The sequence below is a fragment of the Salvia splendens genome, chromosome 22 (assembly GCF_004379255.2).
Source record: "Salvia splendens isolate huo1 chromosome 22, SspV2, whole genome shotgun sequence".
NCBI classification, from domain to species: Eukaryota; Viridiplantae; Streptophyta; class Magnoliopsida; order Lamiales; family Lamiaceae; genus Salvia; species Salvia splendens.
The window spans coordinates 21,797,615-21,815,040 of NC_056053.1; the positions used below are offsets into that span (position 1 = coordinate 21,797,615).

The 17,426-nt window shown below is 38.9% G+C and overlaps 3 protein-coding genes and 1 long non-coding RNA gene across 6 annotated transcripts; 2 read left to right on the top strand and 2 right to left on the bottom strand.

Moving 5' to 3' along the window:
- Positions 1-800: 800 nt before the first annotated feature.
- Positions 801-1,812, bottom strand: LOC121787928. The gene is made up of 4 exons (XM_042186773.1): positions 1,729-1,812; positions 1,504-1,619; positions 1,352-1,422; positions 801-1,110 (listed from the first exon to the last, which is right to left on the bottom strand). The coding sequence occupies exons 2-4, from the start codon at positions 1,605-1,607 to the stop codon at positions 974-976; spliced, it is 312 nt and encodes a 103-aa protein (XP_042042707.1). The 5' UTR covers positions 1,608-1,619; positions 1,729-1,812; the 3' UTR covers positions 801-973.
- Positions 1,813-2,564: 752 nt separating this feature from the next.
- On the top strand, positions 2,565-3,674 carry LOC121787929. The gene is made up of 4 exons (XR_006047542.1): positions 2,565-2,832; positions 2,905-2,998; positions 3,074-3,250; positions 3,319-3,674. It is a non-coding gene; the product is annotated as an uncharacterized LOC121787929 (long non-coding RNA).
- A 1,248-nt stretch (positions 3,675-4,922) lies between these two features.
- LOC121785974 lies at positions 4,923-7,122 on the top strand. 2 transcript variants are annotated; one of them, XM_042184470.1, is made up of 6 exons: positions 4,923-5,150; positions 5,227-5,338; positions 5,686-6,043; positions 6,177-6,639; positions 6,732-6,787; positions 6,881-7,122. In XM_042184470.1, the coding sequence occupies exons 1-6, from the start codon at positions 5,111-5,113 to the stop codon at positions 6,917-6,919; spliced, it is 1,068 nt and encodes a 355-aa protein (XP_042040404.1). In that variant the 5' UTR covers positions 4,923-5,110; the 3' UTR covers positions 6,920-7,122. The 2 variants fall into 2 exon arrangements, with proteins under 2 accessions (XP_042040404.1, XP_042040405.1); XM_042184471.1 differs by having other exon boundaries at positions 4,926-5,150; positions 5,230-5,338.
- Positions 7,123-10,016: 2,894 nt separating this feature from the next.
- Positions 10,017-13,019, bottom strand: LOC121787248 (WRKY transcription factor 72A-like). Of its 2 annotated transcripts, none has more exons than XM_042185929.1 (6): positions 12,827-13,019; positions 12,654-12,716; positions 12,144-12,221; positions 11,530-12,048; positions 11,337-11,450; positions 10,017-11,046 (listed from the first exon to the last, which is right to left on the bottom strand). In XM_042185929.1, exons 1-6 carry the CDS (start codon positions 12,926-12,928, stop codon positions 10,126-10,128), a joined length of 1,797 nt encoding a protein of 598 aa, XP_042041863.1. In that variant the 5' UTR covers positions 12,929-13,019; the 3' UTR covers positions 10,017-10,125. The 2 variants fall into 2 exon arrangements, with proteins under 2 accessions (XP_042041863.1, XP_042041864.1); XM_042185930.1 differs by having other exon boundaries at positions 12,144-12,235; positions 12,827-12,880.
- Positions 13,020-17,426: the final 4,407 nt, after the last annotated feature.

The window sequence follows — 17,426 nt, forward strand, 5'->3', positions numbered from 1 at the left end:
AAGATTACCTTCTTCAGATTCATCCTTTGAAGAAGTTCCTCCCTTTCCATGATTCGTTCTATCTTTTCCTCATATGTAAGCTTATCAAAATCCTTCTTAAATATCTTATCAGGGTAACATATACCATGTATATGGAGATTTTGATCGAGCACGTGCGTTCCACGAACATAGAATGGAAAACATAGTGAGAGACGCATCTCCTCTGGACCCGCATCCTTGTAAATGTGGTCTAAACGTACACTATCGAATATATCGATATTCAGACGACGAATTGAACCCACCATAACTTTAAAATAATTTCGACTTCAGTTGATCAGTTGCGCCATTGATAGTCTGCATTATTCAAAAGGATGATTAACACCTTTTATTATATGTATATGTCAATCAATAAATACCTAATAAACGCACACACATACCACAAGAGAATAGCATTGCACATAAAGCTTAAAATTTTGAGAACATTTGTCAAATCCAAATCAGTAAGCCTCTTGCAATCATTTCATAGTCTACAGACTGATCTTAATCATAAATATTTTAGAGGCGAGCAATAGGAGTATTATTTTGTTGATGTAATGTGTAATCAGATTAAAATGTTTTGATTCTGGTATGGACTTAAAAGGAAAAAAAAAGACTAATCTTAATCAAGAAAAAGAGCTCCATCATCACAGTCTTGTTTCTACATTCACAAAATACAAGTAAATCTCTATGTCTCTTTCTTACACACAAAAAGTTTTGAATAGACATGAAAATGGAAGTGAAGAATATTATGTTAGAAGGGAGAACAAAATATTTGAAATCTTAATCAAGAAAAAAGAGCTCTATCATCATAGTATTGTCTCTGCATTCACAAAATACAAGTAAATATCTCTCTTTCTCACACACACAAAAAGTTTTGAATGGAAATGAAAATAGAAGTGGAGAATATTATGCTAGAAGGGAGAGCAAAATATGTGAAATACACAAAATTTAAAAACTAAAGCTCAAGAACACAACCATGATAATAAACAAGGGTCTCAGGCTTAGGCTTAGGGTAGATGTCAAGTTGTAAGCATGATGATGTACATTTTATCTCGTACACGCTCAAAGCAAGATCAGGTGGCCAATGGTAAGCTGCACAACAAAAATGGAAACATTTTAAGAGAAAATTTGTTCTTGTAATGAACAAATATAATATATGAGAATTGATGATTAGGAATGGAATGGAGTGATGTAGGTAATGAGGAGATTAATGATGAACTCTAACAAGAGTTTATATTCTAATTTCAAGAGTTCATATTCTAATTTTAAATTTGTTAATGAATTCCATTAGTTAAGAATAGAGTGAGTAATTGAGTTTAATATTCAGAAATACCTGGGGGTTTAGCCAATTCACGTTTAATATCCCAAGGTTTCAACTGACGGGGATCAATCTCTTCTAAGTTTCTAACATAAATTAGAAATTTCTCACGGTTAGACAAATGCAAACAAGTCAGAATAGTAAGTATATTATTTTTTTAATAGAACCTGCGGACGAATCGAGCTTCGGCCGCTGAAACATAAACGGAAGATCGAACACCTCTGCGGAGAGAAAGGCAGCGAATGGCGGAGGTAGCCAAGCGGGAAGTCATGCTTCCTGTCAGCTGATAACCAAATCAGATTTGAGAGAAACAAGGAATCAAAAAATATACTCTATCTCTGCAGCTAATCTAAATAAATAAGTAATTTATTTCAGAGAAGGGAGAGAACTACCGCAGTGAAGAAGAAGAAGAGCGGGGCATGGGCGGCGGCTCTGATCTGATTTTAGGGTTGAGTTTGAGGGTTTTCTTAGTTTTTTTTTAAGTCAATATTGAGTATTTATTTATTTGGATAAATAAAAAAATTCTTCATTATTCGGACATTTTAAAAATTTCTTCATTATCATGGTTCACGTGGGAGGGAATACTAACCTTTATTTTATCATTTCTAACAGTACTTTTTGGAATGATGTTCGGATTTGATTTCTTTTTGAACAGCAGTTTCGCAATTGTCTTCCTCTTGTTTTACCTTTTCCAATTGAGTATGGTAGGTTTCATCATCCCAATCCTTTTGCCTTTTAAACAGGTCGTAGAGAAATTAATAGGAGAGGTGAAACTTACTGAATCAGCTAAAGTCAGAGCCGATAGCTATAGTGGGGGAATGAGGCGCCGTCTTAGTGTTGCCATGGCCCTAATTGGTGAACCAAAGTTGCTTATTATGGATGAGCCGGTGTGTTGAGAATTTTTTTCCAATCCTCAAATCTATACTTATATCCACATAAATCTCTCAAAGATAATTTGATAAAAAGTCATTTGGAACTGACAGACCACATGGATAGATCCAATAACCAGGAGGCATGTCTGGGATGTCATCGAAGGGGCTAAGAGGGGACGTGCGATTATTCTAACAACTCATTCAATGGTGTCAAGAAGGAAAGATTGTGGAGAATCATCTATTCCAGAAAGGGGGCACAATTAGCGATTAATTGATTTGTAATTGATCCTACTAGGAATAGATTTATTCTCTACCATATTTACATCATCTCTCTACCTATAAGATGGTGAAAACTTTGTACAAATTATACACTGAAATAAGAAACATGATACCTTCCTCCTACAATGCCTCTCTTCTCGATTAATCCCTCCATTTCAAGATGGTATCAGAGCGGGTTCCATACTCCATGGGACTCAGAAACAAAGTCATCATCGCCCCTAATCATTCTCGGCCTTTAGCCTAATCTTCTCCAAACCAAAACCTGCAAATCAGCAACCCAATATAAGCTTTGTGGAGGGTTTTAGTAACTCCCAACATGTAGCTGTGAAAGAGTTGTTCAAATCTGTAAGAGTCTAGTTAAAAAGTTTTACTGACAGAGTATAAATTAATATATAACTCTGTGATTTGTTATTGCAGCATTTGTGATTTGTTATTGCAGCATTTGGATGTTACACCTAAAGAGGAGAGCAAGTCGTTGGTTATCCCCCACGAAAAGGAGAAGCTGTTGAAGGTACACAACAACACATTTTCAATCTCACTGATCTTCTTAGCAACTGGTGATCAAAATAGTTGTCCCAATATCCAGAGCTTCTTCACTGAGCTTCAGGAGAGAGAGAAGGAGTTGGGCATAGCTGACATCCAACTCGGGCTAACAACTCTCGAAGAAGTATTTTTGAATATAGCAAAACAGGCGGAGATGGAAAGTGCTGCGGCTGAGGGCACCTTTGCCACTCTCATGCTTGACTCCGGGGTTTCTCTTCAAGTATGCTACTGCACACTTCTTATAAACAATAAGCGTAGAGTTAACGACACAGTCCTTGAAAAATGCAGGTTCCGATAGGAGCAAGGTTTATCGGTATTCTAGGAACAGAATCGGCCGAAAATGGTAGGGAGTGTACCGGCAGCAAGATGAATCTGGATCACTATGCATCTCTGGTTTCTCTGAGGAGATGCCTATACCGTCTCGTGTGCAGCTCCAAACTGTTTCTTCTGCTTCTCGAAGACCGAAGCAAATTCATGGAATGGTGATTGATCCTTCACAGATTACAGACTCAGATTAGTGACTGTTTGTTATGATCAGTTAGCAAATTTATGTACATTGACACTAACGGACTCAGGGGGCGGTCGCTCCCTCATGGCCGTTCTGAGAGTCTAAGATGTCCCTTCGAGTTGAATCGAAAATAACATAATCGATCCCTCCCTCTAGTATAGAAATATATTTGTTTGCAACACATGTCATAATATTTAATAGATATTGTTTTCTTACCTGTTTCTCCATATCATCCCACATTTTTGAACTCTAGTACACAAACTCTTCTTTTGTTCTTCTTCATTTTTTGATTCGAAAAAAGAAAAAACAAAAGAAAACGTTAACTTAACAGTGAAATTATAAGAGGAGCGGTTCCAGTGATAATTAGAATGAGACTGTGGGTTTACATTTTTTGAAAATATTTTCAATTTAATTTGAATACTATTTTTAGATGTTCTTTGTTAAGAAACTTTAAGTAATGAATTATTCAATTATACATGGATAAGTTATTCAATTACTTCATTAGGTAAACAAAGTAAGTCCAATCATACATGGATAAGTTATTCAATTACTTCATTAGGTAATGAATTTTCATTTAAGTAATGACATGGGTGGGTAGGTACGATATACCTTATCGAAACCATCATACCGTATACCTTACCGTAAATTCGGTATGCGAAAAAATTATATCTTTACCTTACCAAAATTTTCGGTATACCGAACTTCGATATATCTTATTTTCAGTATGTCGAATTTCTATACCGATACCACATCTCATTTTCAGTATACCGTACTGAAATTTGGTATACCGTACTTTTGCAGTATACCTGACTTTCAACATCAATAAAAATAGAATATTTGAGTTTTTAGAATATTATATTTTATAATTTAAAAAATATATTAATTATATTTTATTCATATTTATATTTCACAATAGATTTTATAATTTAAAAATATATAAAATATATTTTATATATAATTATATTTATATTTCACGTTATATACCTTAATTAACGGTATATACCGAATATTCAGTATTTTTTCGATATGATAAGGACGGTATTTCAATATTTCGGTATATTTCGCAGGCCTAATGACATATTAGCATATTAAATCAAGACTTTTCTTAAGATAACCATTAACCAATTAAATTAGGACAGACCGACCGAGAGATTAATCGCAACTATGTTTACAGAATCATATGCAATGCTGACTTCAAAATAAATAAATAACCGCTGAACTATTTTCAATTTAATGTTTTCATTCCTTTTTAGATTAGTCCAATTACACCAAAATCAGTTGGTTAATGCCAGCAAATACTCCCAATCTTTACACTAAATCATACTTATTCGAAATTTGAAATTCAAAAATGCATGGCCCCTCCAGAAGCCGTTCCTCACATTGCTCGCCTTTTCTCTCTCAATTATTTAATTTTTTCCTTTTAAATTTATACATTTTTTCCCGCTCATCAAATCTTCTCCAATATATAAACACAAAACAACCTCTCATTTCCTCAATTACTCCATCTCAATCTTCATCAATCTCACAAAATTTTCGGCGTTTTCCTCTTTTCATCAGTTTCAGTCAGAAGAAATGTCTGCTGCTATGGAGGATTCTGCTGCGAAAGACCAAGGTTTTTTTCCCCTCACATAAATATTTTTTTCAAACATTTTTGAAATTTTTAGAAATTATGCGGTTTATTTCGATAGCAGTAAGATCGGCCTCGAGGCTTCTCCGGTATCCGCTCCGATCTGCTACGAGAATTAAGGAGGTGAAACCGCCGCTCGCTGACTCCACGAATTCCCACTCTGCCACTAAAAGGTGTGCCTTCTCGAACATTATAATTAGAAGTTATTCACCGATCGCTTTATTTTTTGTTGTATTACTGAACCGGATCTGGAAATTCTCGTTGGAAATATGTTTGATTATGCTCTCATCAAAAAAATTCACATAATGTAATTGTCTGTTGTTTTGTTGTCGCGTTTTACCGGAATTTAACCGAATTCAGTAATTTGTATTGAAAATAACGGAATGGAGAATTCAGATTTGAAGTATGCATAGATTATTGTTAGCGATCCAAAAATCTCTCGCTGTTTCGTTTGATACTGTTTATGGTATCTCTGGTTATTGATTTGCGTTTTTGATATGTTGTGCCTGTCAATTTTTAGGGGAAGGCTTGCTTCAAGTGTGACTAAGAGTGTGAGTGTTCTCGATCTCTCCGGCAAGGAGAAGTCTGCCAGGCCTCCTAGACGCCTCTCCGTTCCTTCAAAGCCCAATGCCAGCTCTGCTTCCAAGTCTTTCGGCAACATCACGCCCATCTCTGAGGCTAGATCAAAGAGAACTGGTGTCAACCAAGGACCGAGTGACACACCTCTATCCGATGTATCAAAGTCATCCAATCGGAAGAAATTCAACGTGCTAGCATCAGCATCTTACTGGCTGACTCAAATTAAGCACTCTGAATCTGTTGGAAAGCACTCCATCTCTCTTGGCTTCTTCAAGCTTGCTTTGGAGGCTGGATGTGAGGTATAAATTGCTATTTGGAATGCTAAATGTTTCGTTTTCATTCTGTGGAATGCCCTAAAGTTTGGATGTAGTATAGAATGTTGATGTTGCACATTAGATATGCTTGCTAATGGTTAGATGTGTGTGTGTGTAGCCTATGCAGAAGATGAGTGACGAGCTGAAATCATATGCGCGCACTCACGAACTCTCTGGACTTAAAGAATCTGTCAAAGAACTATTTGAGGGCTACAAGATTTCAGAAAACTATGAGCCTTCGGTTGCATCTCTAACCGGCTCTCAAGTACCTGCTGAACCTAATCAGTCGTCTGAAGATGATGCTCGTAGTTCATCATCTTCTATTACGGATGCTGAGAAGGTGAAGCCAAAGTCACTGGACATAGCTTCTGAAGAGATTGAGCAAGCGAAGCAATCCAAGAATGAAGTTACTCAGAAGGATGAGTCGGTGAAGAAGACCAGAAGATCAGTTCCTGCAAGCTCGAAGCCTGTTTCTGAAGCCAGGAGACGTAGCATTCAAAGGAAACCCTCGAAACCGGTGAAGCAAGAACCTGCCAAAGTCGATAACAAGGTGAAGAAGCAGGGCAAGAAGCCTGCACAAGGTGGTGATGACGATAGCTCTAGATAAAAGATTGGTTAGTTTTACAATGTCGATCGTCGTATTTATGCTCATGATTTGGTTATTTCACTGCAGTTGTGGAGCCAGTAGACTCTCAGCCAGAGTCTCTTCAAGAAGACAAAGAAAACATGGTGAGTTATTCTTTTCAGTTAAATTTTATTTATGTATGAATTCAAGTTTAAGACACTCTAAAATAGAAAGTTGCAATGTTTTCTACTGTCTAGGCTGAATCACAGACAGAGGAGGTGGCTTCAGCAGTTTAGAGAATATACTATTGCTCAGCAATGGCTGAGTGTGGATTGGATTTTGAAATATAGAAGCTTATTTTCCTAATGTATATTGCTACAGAAATGGTATGGTGGGCTATTATGAAAATCTGGTGTGGTGTGTGAAATTTGTAATTTTTGTACCCTTGCTGCTCTGGATTGTCTGTCTTTCTATTAGTACATAAATATACTTAACGATATCTTCTCCATATTATTTCATTTGCTAGTTTGAAATATTGATGTTGTTCATGGTGGCACTTTGTCACTGACTCTCATGCCGAATGATTAATCATAATTCAACGAGTTATCTGCAACTAAAACATACATGTGGATTAAAATTGTTTCAAAAGATACAATTTAAATTGAGCATGATTACGCCAAGGCCAAGATAAAATGAAGAGTAAGAGCCAAAAATGGTCCTAAGCATATGTGGAGTTTATGATTTTATATCTTTTGAATTATTATGTCCCGAACAAATGAAAATGAATCTGATTTGGTCTACCTCTCACTTCACTTCCCCTCGCCTCTTCTCCTCCACCTCTCCGCGCACATCAGCAGCACCATAGCACGTGTTTCAATTTCCCCTCATTGTACCACAAGCTATTATCCCTATAGTCAGCACTCTACCTCAACATAACAAATCTTTCTCAGCGACGGCTGAGCAAACGGAATTTGATCCATGTACTTCATTAGCTAATCTCCACACCAATTGTGATCGTAATTCAATTTGGAGTGTGAGGTTTCGGATCTAAGAATTGCACGAAGTGTGAGCATTTAAAAGTTGGAATTATCATTTACCATAAAATATTAAATAGAGTATATTAATTAGAAATACTAATCTAGTCAAATGCCATTTAATTGGAGTTGACGGTAAAAAAATAAACGGTTCCATAAAAAATGGACCAAATCCGGTCTGTTTTCATTTGTTCGGGACTCAATAATTCAAAAGATGATGTTCAGGACAAAATCGTCCAATTTTCATAAGTTTAGCACCACTTTTGGCTCTTAGTCTAAAATGAAAGATACTCCTTAATACTTATAAGGGAAGCCAACAGACGAAAGCCCTATTCGGCATACTTGATATCCCCTGCTTAGAAAGTATTCGTTGAAGCCAAGTCTACTCATATATCGCCACAAACAGAAGTGAAGACGAGAGAGGGAATTCCTCCAAAAATCAAATACTAATAATTTGAGAAAACAAATCATATTAAGCTTTGAATCACTTGGTTTGAAATCGGTCGATCATGTTTTAGTGAAAATGACAAAATATGTACTTGAATTAGGTTGTGGACTTTTAGTGTTAATTGTGCGGATCATATGAGGAAAAATACCGATATATTGGACTTGTCATATCAAAAATACGAAATATTCAGTCGATAGATAAATTTTCATATACCGTTGTATACCGTAATATACAGAAATTTTGATACATAAAATAAATTACGATATGTACATATCGTAATTTATCATATATCGTGTATATAATATCAATATATATTGAGTATATTGAATACATTAATACATATTATGTATATTTATAATATGGAGTATAATACTATTACCTCCGTCTCTTAAAAATATAAACTATTTCCATTTTTGTCCCTTAAAAATAAAATTTTTCTAAATTTTCTATATTAAGAAGTGGACTCCACAATCCACTAATTATATTTATAATACGGAGTATAATACTATTATCTTTGTCTCTGAAAAATATAAACTATTTCCATTTTTGAAATGAGTGGTAGTTATGATTTTAAAGAATCTAATGATATTATATTAATTTATTATAATACTACTAGTTAAATTATTAAATAATTCTGATTTCATTACTAACGGTGGGTTGACGTGGATAGTATAATTGCAATATTAATTTAAATAATTGATCAAATCAGTTGTGGATACTACTACTGCTTAAAATTTAAAGGATAAAAGTCTTTAAACTTAATTAGGATAAAAGGCTGGAGTAAAACGACGACGTATGCCCTGCTGTGTTCCCATCAAAGCAGGGGATCCACCCCATTGTTAGTCACTAGTGCATAAATGCTAAGCCGGTATGAAGGCTGAAGTATAACGACATTGTATGCCCTGCCTGCCGTGTTCTAACCACAACCGGGGATCCACCCCATTATTAGCCACATATGCAGAAATGTCATGGCGGTAATGAGTAACAATATTTATTTAAAATTGGTTAATATCAGCTATTTATACATCATAACTTCTATAGACGTATATGGTAGTAATATTATTATTATCAATTCAATCTCATATTTCTTCATTAGACGTATGTAGTAGTAATATGTTTCTCGTTATTATGTATATCAACGTAAATTATTTTCAACATAAAGTCTTCAGTAGTTTTTGCTACATACATTTCAACTAAGAATACAAAATGATACAAAACTCCCATATATATTTATATATAGGCATTCTTCCTATATTCTAGAATCTTCTACTCTACCTTTTACTTTTCATATATTTATATTTTTCTGTATAAAAATCTAAATATTTTTTTACATAATATCTATATCTAGAGAATTCTCTATTATTCTATATCTAAATAATTTTACTATAAATCATCTAACAATTCTACTACTATTACATAATTTTTGCATTTAGATAATATCTAAATATTTTTACTATAAAAATCAAATTTAATTTCTACATTTATGTGATGCGCTGATTCCGATATTGAATCATAATAGATTTTATACGCTGATTCTTGCATAGCCATCCACGATCCTCTCTTGAACAAATAAGTATCTTATCATATAAATATCATCCTATTGTATATAATTTGCATTATAGCTAATATCGACAACTTAATGACTGAAAATTGATGCAGATATTTATAGATTCTATAATGTATCAAACCATGATTTTGTCCACTTCGATACATGGTAAGTGGTAACGCATCTGATTTGTCATCAATATGATTTCAATTCATAGAAAATAAATTAATAATAATAACAAAAATCAGAGAAGAAAAAATGAAGCAGGTATTGGTAATACTTATTCATCCAACTGTGTCATCACCAGTAATCACCATCTATATCTACAATTTTCTTCACCTTACATAATCCATTCACAAAAAAAATCGACAAAAAAAAGACAAAATCCATTCAAAATTTGCATCATGACCAAACTCCGCCACACAAATTGAACAAAAATACCGTCTAAAATCCGAAAAAAACCTTAAAATAACACTATACGTGATCCCTGTTATCAGCCGGTGAGTTAGACTTGCTCTTATTCGAGCTCGAAAACAGAAAAGGAGGCGAAAGAAGCGTCAAACCAGGCTGCTGAGAGCTCGACGAGGACGAAGACTTGTTCATAAAATGCGGTGCGCATTTGTTCGAATTTGAATTTGGCGGGAAGCTAGATAGAATAGGGAAAGCATCACCGCCGCTCGATTTCTCGGCTGCGTTGTGGTTGCCGCCGATGATGGAGGTTAGAGCGGCGGCTAGGACAGTTTGAAAGCTAGGATCCGATGTAATTGCCTTTGTTGCAGCTGCAATGGTGTCTGGCCCTAAATTCTGTTGATTAGGGTTAGGGTTTGGGTTTGACATAGTTTTCTGCAAGTAGGATTGGTATAGGTTTTCGTAGGGTTGCGAACCGAAGCTCAGAGAAGCTGCATTTTGGTTTCGGTTGATTTGTTGTTGTTGGCCATAGTTTAAAGTTGCATTGTTGTAAGAGACTGGGAGAGGGTTTGATTCTAAAGAGCTGAAGTTGAGGTTTGTGGTCGAGTATCGTGGAACGAAGTTGTTGTTGTTGACACTGCTGCCTAGGCGATTTAGATGGGACGAAGCGGAGGAGGAGGACGAGGAGGTGAGATCGAGGGTGATGGTGGGATATGAGGGGGAGATTGAGGAGTTTGGGAGGTAGAAGGCCGGCTTCGTTCTTGAATTGTCGGAGAGGTAGAAGTTTAGGCCGTGGAGGTTGGCCGTGGTGGTGATGGAGGAGGACGAGCTCGGCCCGGTTCCTGAGGTTGAGGAGCCGGACATGAGCATTGAGGCCGCGGCAGAAGTGGTGGAGGCCATGGCGGTGGCTGAGATCGGGAGTGGATGGTTGTGCGTGCCTTCGTATGTTGTGATTAGGATTGACATATCCTCTGCACACCTTTGTACCTTGATGTCGAAAATTAATAGATTTTAGCCTCATAATAATGTTATGCTCACACGTCTTGTCTAATTGGTGGTGAACACGAATTTTTTTAATGTGAAATTAATAAAATAAGAAAGAAAGAGATAAAGTGGATAGAGTAAGAGAGAGACGAAAAGTGGATAATAAACTGAGAGAAAATTTCCATTTTAGTATGAGACTAATTTTGGTGAATGGACTGAAATAAAAGCATGAGACTTTTTTTATAGACGATAGAAATATTGATTTGAATGTCATTATCGAGATCGAAGTGTACCTGTTTTCTAACTGGGCAGGATGGCGCCACCGTGCAACGATAGTACGCACGAGGGCATGGATTCCCCTTGGAGATTTTTTGTCCGTACTTCCGCCATTGACAACCATCATTCATCTAAAACCAAAATCAATTAATTCCAACCTCCATATTCACACAAAAGTAATTCCAATAGCACAAAATCAAATAATCTCACCGTTGGTGTGTCACATCTAACCCTCACTGAAACCCTAGCTCGTTTAGTAGGGTTTTGTTGTGAAATCTCATCTTCTCCACCGCCATCTCTCCCATTCTTAACACCTTTAGGCGGCCACGTCTCCCCGGCTTCCTCCTTCACTTCCTCCATGCTATGTTCAAGGACCGGGGATTTCTCTGGCAAGTCGAATTTGCAATCAAGTCCTAGCGACAACCCTTGCTTATCGTCTCCAATTTCATTATCGTTGATTTTTGGCGTTTTATGCAATTCGACTTTTCTGTCCATGGAGCTCATTGCCAAGCTGAGATCAATGACCTCATGATCAGCCGGTGCTTCTGTGAGATCATGATCGCTTCGATGAGGAGATTTCGCCATTGCCTCTCGCTGCACCACGTCTCTGTATTGCATTTGTAGGGTTCGGTAATCTTGGAGAATTCGATCTAAATACATCTTAAGCCGTTGATTTTCCTCCATCACTTCATCCATTTCTGCTTTTGTTGTTCCAAGTTGTTCATCCAACTACAATCATATATATGCATCTCAATCAATTAAATATTTAAAATAAATTCAATATGTTTTTGAATGAATTAATTCTAATTAATTACTAAATTTACCTGTTCCTTTTTAGTAGATGAAGATGATCTGGATTCAGACTCACGAGATGGTCTTTCCATGTTTGTTACAGCCAACCCCTATCAAAAAATTTCTATTATAATTTAGATCAAATTGACTGATTAAAACATAATCAATTTTCACCAAATGTGAGCTTTCAATAAAGATAAATTCGTTGATTGTAAAAAACGAAACCATATTTAATCAACTCAATAATTAAACTATATATCTAAGTCTAACAAAGAGAGCCAACTTGAATTAATTTTTTGTCCCTGCTCTAAAAAAATCAACAACTTGCATCTCTCTTAGCTCATTACATATGGTCAATGCTTTGGATTGGCAGCTAAGATTAATTAATATAAATAAATATATACATACATAGCTTCAATCACCACATGTTTCAGATTTTTTTAGTTCTATTTCATATACATGAATTTGACAATGAATACAATGAAACTAATCTTCATAAATTCATCTTGAAATAAAAATAAAAATATATGATTAATTCTTACCTGGTTGCTGCAATTCGAATTCTTCTGATTATCATTATCTTGGGCTCCTTTTCCAGCACCAAACTGAGAAAGACCAATAATCAAGTATAACTGTTGAGTTTTGTTTTCTATTTTTTTTTCTTTACCTGATATAATCAATAGTAGAAATTTCAGATTCGACACGAGATTATTACCTGATGAAGAACGATCTCTTCGACACAACTTTCTTCATCGCCGTTAGATTCAGAAGGCTTGCTCTCGTCTCCAAGAACAGATTTATGCAAAGAAATATCCATGATACCTCTCTATCTCTCTCTCTCTATCTTTGGTCTAACTTTTTTTTCTTCTCTTTGTGTGATCTGAAAGAGCAATAGTCTTGTTGTTTATAAAGTGATGCAGCAGTATTTGACTTGCTTAAACAAATTCAAAATAAATGGCTTCATCCAGCACACTAAAACAAAATGTCAATTGCCCAATGCACTCTACTTATATCTATATTTAAAATATGATATTAAAGAAATACGTTCACTGTCATACTCATAAATACAAAAGAAAACTGATGATTCCGCGAATTTTTGATGATGATAAATGCTCGTAAAAATAAATTACGACACAGAGAATTTTACGTGGTTCGATTTACTGAGGTAAATCTACGTCCACGGGGAGAAATGGGGGCAGGTTTGTATTGCTTGATCTGCGAATTACAGCTTACAACACAGACTTGCTATATGATTATTTCTCTAGAGAGATTCTAACCCTTTTCTACCAGATCTAAGTTCTATTTATACATTGAACTAAGATCGTGGCTTACATCATCACTCTAGGTCGTGGATGTCGTGTAGGTCATGGCCTAAGATCGTGGCCTGAGTTGACGCCACGTGGTAGTGGGTGTGTTGGAAGTTGTGGAAATCCTGCATGGGTCCACTAACTCCTTGTTCGGTCGAATACTGAGACCGAACTGCTTTGGTTGCCGATCTGAGAGTAGAGCTTGATGCCGACCTGAGAGCAGAGCTTGATTGGTTGGCTTTTACCGAGCTGTAGGCTGAGGCCGAACTCTTTGGTAATGCCGAACTCATCCGAACTCTTTGGTCATGCCGAACTCATACTCTTCCTTGGGCTTCGGGCTGATGGGCCGTCATTGCTGTTGGGCTTGTTTAGTCCGTACCCCATCACTACCCCCCCCCGAAAGACGAAGCGAATCACTTCGGCGAAGCGAGTCACTTCGGCATTCTGGATAAAGGTACGGGGGAGGCTGACGTCAGGGGACGTGCCTTGCATGTGACTGCATTAAATGCGACAGTAAAATCCGGCCGTTGAATCCTGAAAAGGTGGGATTCGAAACGGTGCGACGATTTTGAAATCTTCGCCGAATCTGATAAATATGCTCTTTCTTCCTCATTTGAACACCTTTGCTGTTGCGTCTTCTATACTCTCTCTTTCTCGAGAAATTTTCTTCCGCTTTCAAGAGCTTCTTCAGACTTTCTTCACTTTCAAAAAGTAAGAAAAATGTCTTCTTCTTCTTCTTCGGTGTCGGGTAGCGGTAGGAAAGGGGATAAGGGGTCTTCTAGCCGGAAAGAATCCGGGGAGAAGACCGTAGAGTATTTTCACAGTATCTTGAGTAAGGATACTGTGATATCCCTTCACGAGAAATATTTTTTACCTGGGGGGAAGGCGGTGGTTCCCGACGATGATCATAGGGCTAACGACCCGCCGGAGGGTTATGCCACCGTTTACGAAGCCTGCTTAGAATGCGGGCTTCGTTTTCCTCTTCCCCCACCTTTTGTAGAGCTTCTTGATTTTTTTCAACTCCCTTTAGGTCAGGTGACTCCGAACTCTTGGAGGCACTTATCGGCTTTTGCTGCCGAACTGCGTAGGCTAGATAAGGATCTGTCTCTGAGGGCAATCCTTAATTTTTTCCAGTTTAAAAGGAAGGGATCTTGGTTCTACTTGATCCCCTTACAGCCTTTTAGGGCCTTCTGCCGAACCAAGTGGCCGAAATGGCAAAACCGTTTCTTTTTTTATAATAGGACTTCGGCTCCGGGCTTTCCTTGGAGAAGGCCGAAGTCCGTGATTCCCCATCCTCGGTTAGAACCGTTGGCCGAGCTCGAGGGCGAGCTCAATAAGATTCCTATGATTAGGAAACAGTATTCGGAAACTGAGCTCGTCAAGGGCGACCTCGTGTTCAATATCTCGTCTTCGGACGAAGAGGCCGAGGGTGAGGATTTCTCTTTATCTTTATGCTCTACTGCTTTAACGAAGAAAACTAACCTTGTTTTCTTGCTTTTTGGCAGTGTTCATGCTGAATAAGGCTATCCGAAAGTCCTCCGAGCTTAAGGAGCCGGAGAAAGAGAAGGCTACCAGCTCGGCGCCTGATGCCGAGAAGAATCCGAAGAGGCAAAAGACCTCTTCGGGTCCAAAGAAGCCGGAGTCGACTTCGGCAAGTAGGAAGGGGAGGACCCAGAAGCCCCCGAGAGCGCCAGAGAGAGATGTGGTCTTGGCGCCTCCTTCGGAGCATATCTGTGAGCCATTTTTATGGCCCACGGACTTCGCCGAGGTGAATTGTCTTCTTGATTCTTTGGCTTGGCTTCTGTCCTGTATTTTTGGTGCCCTCTGTTGACTTTTTTCCTTATCCATTTTCAGAGGAACGATATGCTCTCCAAGCTCGTCGCCGTCGAACTCTCCAAAGCGTCCAATGACTATGCCGAGATGCAGAGGAAGTTGGCGGCTGCTTGTCATCGGGCCGAACAGGCTGAGGCTAAATTTGAGAAGGCCAGAGCTGCTAGGATTTCGGCCCAGGATGAAGCTCAGTTTGCCAAAAACCAGCTCGTCATCCAGCGAGAGCAGGCGAAGCGGAGCGATGCTGCTGCCGTGGTTGCCCAAGGGGAGGCTCTCCGTGTTTACACGGAGAAACTCTTTTTGAGCAGCCAGTTCTCGGCCTTTGTCGGTAGCCTGGTAAGGCTAATTGCCGATAAGGGCGAGCAGGGGGCCGATGTCGTGCTGCCTCTGTACAGCCGAGAGATAGCAGCTCGGCTTCAGAATCTGCCGCTCCTTGAGGAGCTCGCTTCATCCTCGGTCCTGCTTTCTGCAGACCGAGTCCGGAGTTGTCGAGCTGATCGGGACGAGAACCTGGAGGCTATCTTTGCCTCCGTGGGACCCGTTTCACCCGCTTCGACTTACAACGGAGAGGGTGAGGCCGAGCCGCTGGAGCGGGAGGCCGAAGTCGAGCGAGCCGGGCATCCGGAGAAGGAAGCCGATCAGGAGACGCAGCAGATCGGCTACGGTGGCGCCGAGCAGGCTGAGGAGAGCAAGGAGGCAGAGGCTGAAGCTGAAGCAGATGAGAAGGAAGCTGAACCTCACCGAGAAGGTGGAGACGAAGCTAGCGAAGTATGATTTCGTCTCCCTTCTCTTAGTTTAGTTTCTTCCTTTATGTAAAATGGCCTTGAAGCCCTCCTTGTATAAAAAAATTTTTTTCTTATGAATGAAAAAATTCTTCTTTCTGCTCTTGTGTCTTCGTATAGCCTTTCGTACTCTCTTACTCCTGTTGTGGTTTACTACCTGCTCGGTAAGCTGAAATGCCGAACTGACGTAGCTGCTTTGTATTCTTAACTCTCAAGGAGCTGGAGGTACTTCACTGGAAGCGGCTGTACTCTTCGGCTTTAGACGAAGCTGAGAAAAGAGCTATAGCCGATCAGACGAAGAATGACGAGCTTCTGGCTCGTTTAGTGAAGCTGGATGCCGATAATAAGGACTTAGAGTCCGATAAGAATGATCTGGAGGCCGAGCTGAACACGACCATTGCTGAGAGGACTGCGTACGAGGATTACATCCGTGTGCGCGGGGGAATGACCATATCAGATGTTCAGAGTCGAGTTGACGAACTGTGGGAGGAATATAATGTACTCCGGAGGAACAATGCGCTGGAGAGCTCGGCTTGCCAACAAGTCGTGACATCATTGCGGCGCTGGGCTTCTCGGTACAACATTGTTCTTTCTCGGCGCCCCTCCATAGAAAGATTCCTTCGGCATATCGTGCCAACAGATGCTCGCACTCCAGATCAAACCTTTGATTCACTTGCTCAAAACCGTACTCCAAGTCAGCAACGAACTCTGGAACAGCCGGAAACGTCAAGACGAGAACAGGCTGAAGTTCGTAGAGGAGCTGTGATTATGAGTGAGCAAGATCGACAAATGCTTCGTGAAGAGACTCTTCGCCGCCGAGGTGCTAGGGCTTCCCGGGCTCAGAGAAGAGGTGGCAGGTCGATTAGAGCATCTCGTCGACCTGCTTATTCTGCAGCTGCCTGGAACGCCCGAACTCAGCTTCACGAGGATTTTGTGAATAGATGGCTCAACTTTAGCAACCCTGGACAGTAGAATAGTCCTTTGTAATAGCGTAACGCCATCTTGTAGGGTAGCGGAGTTGTGTGCCGAACAAGATTTGAAAATGAAATTTTGTTTTTGTTTTCGCTTCTAACACTGTGTATTTACAGCTTAGCGAAAAAATTTCATCGTACTTGTCCTCGGTCTTATGAAGTAAACTTCTTTGACCGGACTTGTCTTTGGTCTGATGAAATAAACATCTTTGACCGGACTCGTCTTTGGTCTGATGAAATAAACATCTTTGACCGGACTCGTCTTTGGTCTGATGAAATAAACATCTTTGACCGGACTCGTCTTTGGTCTGATGAAATAAACATCTTTGACCGGACTCGTCTTTGGTCTGATGAAATAAACATCTTTGACCGGACTCGTCTTTGGTCTGATGAAATAAACATCTTTGACCGGACTCGTCTTTGGT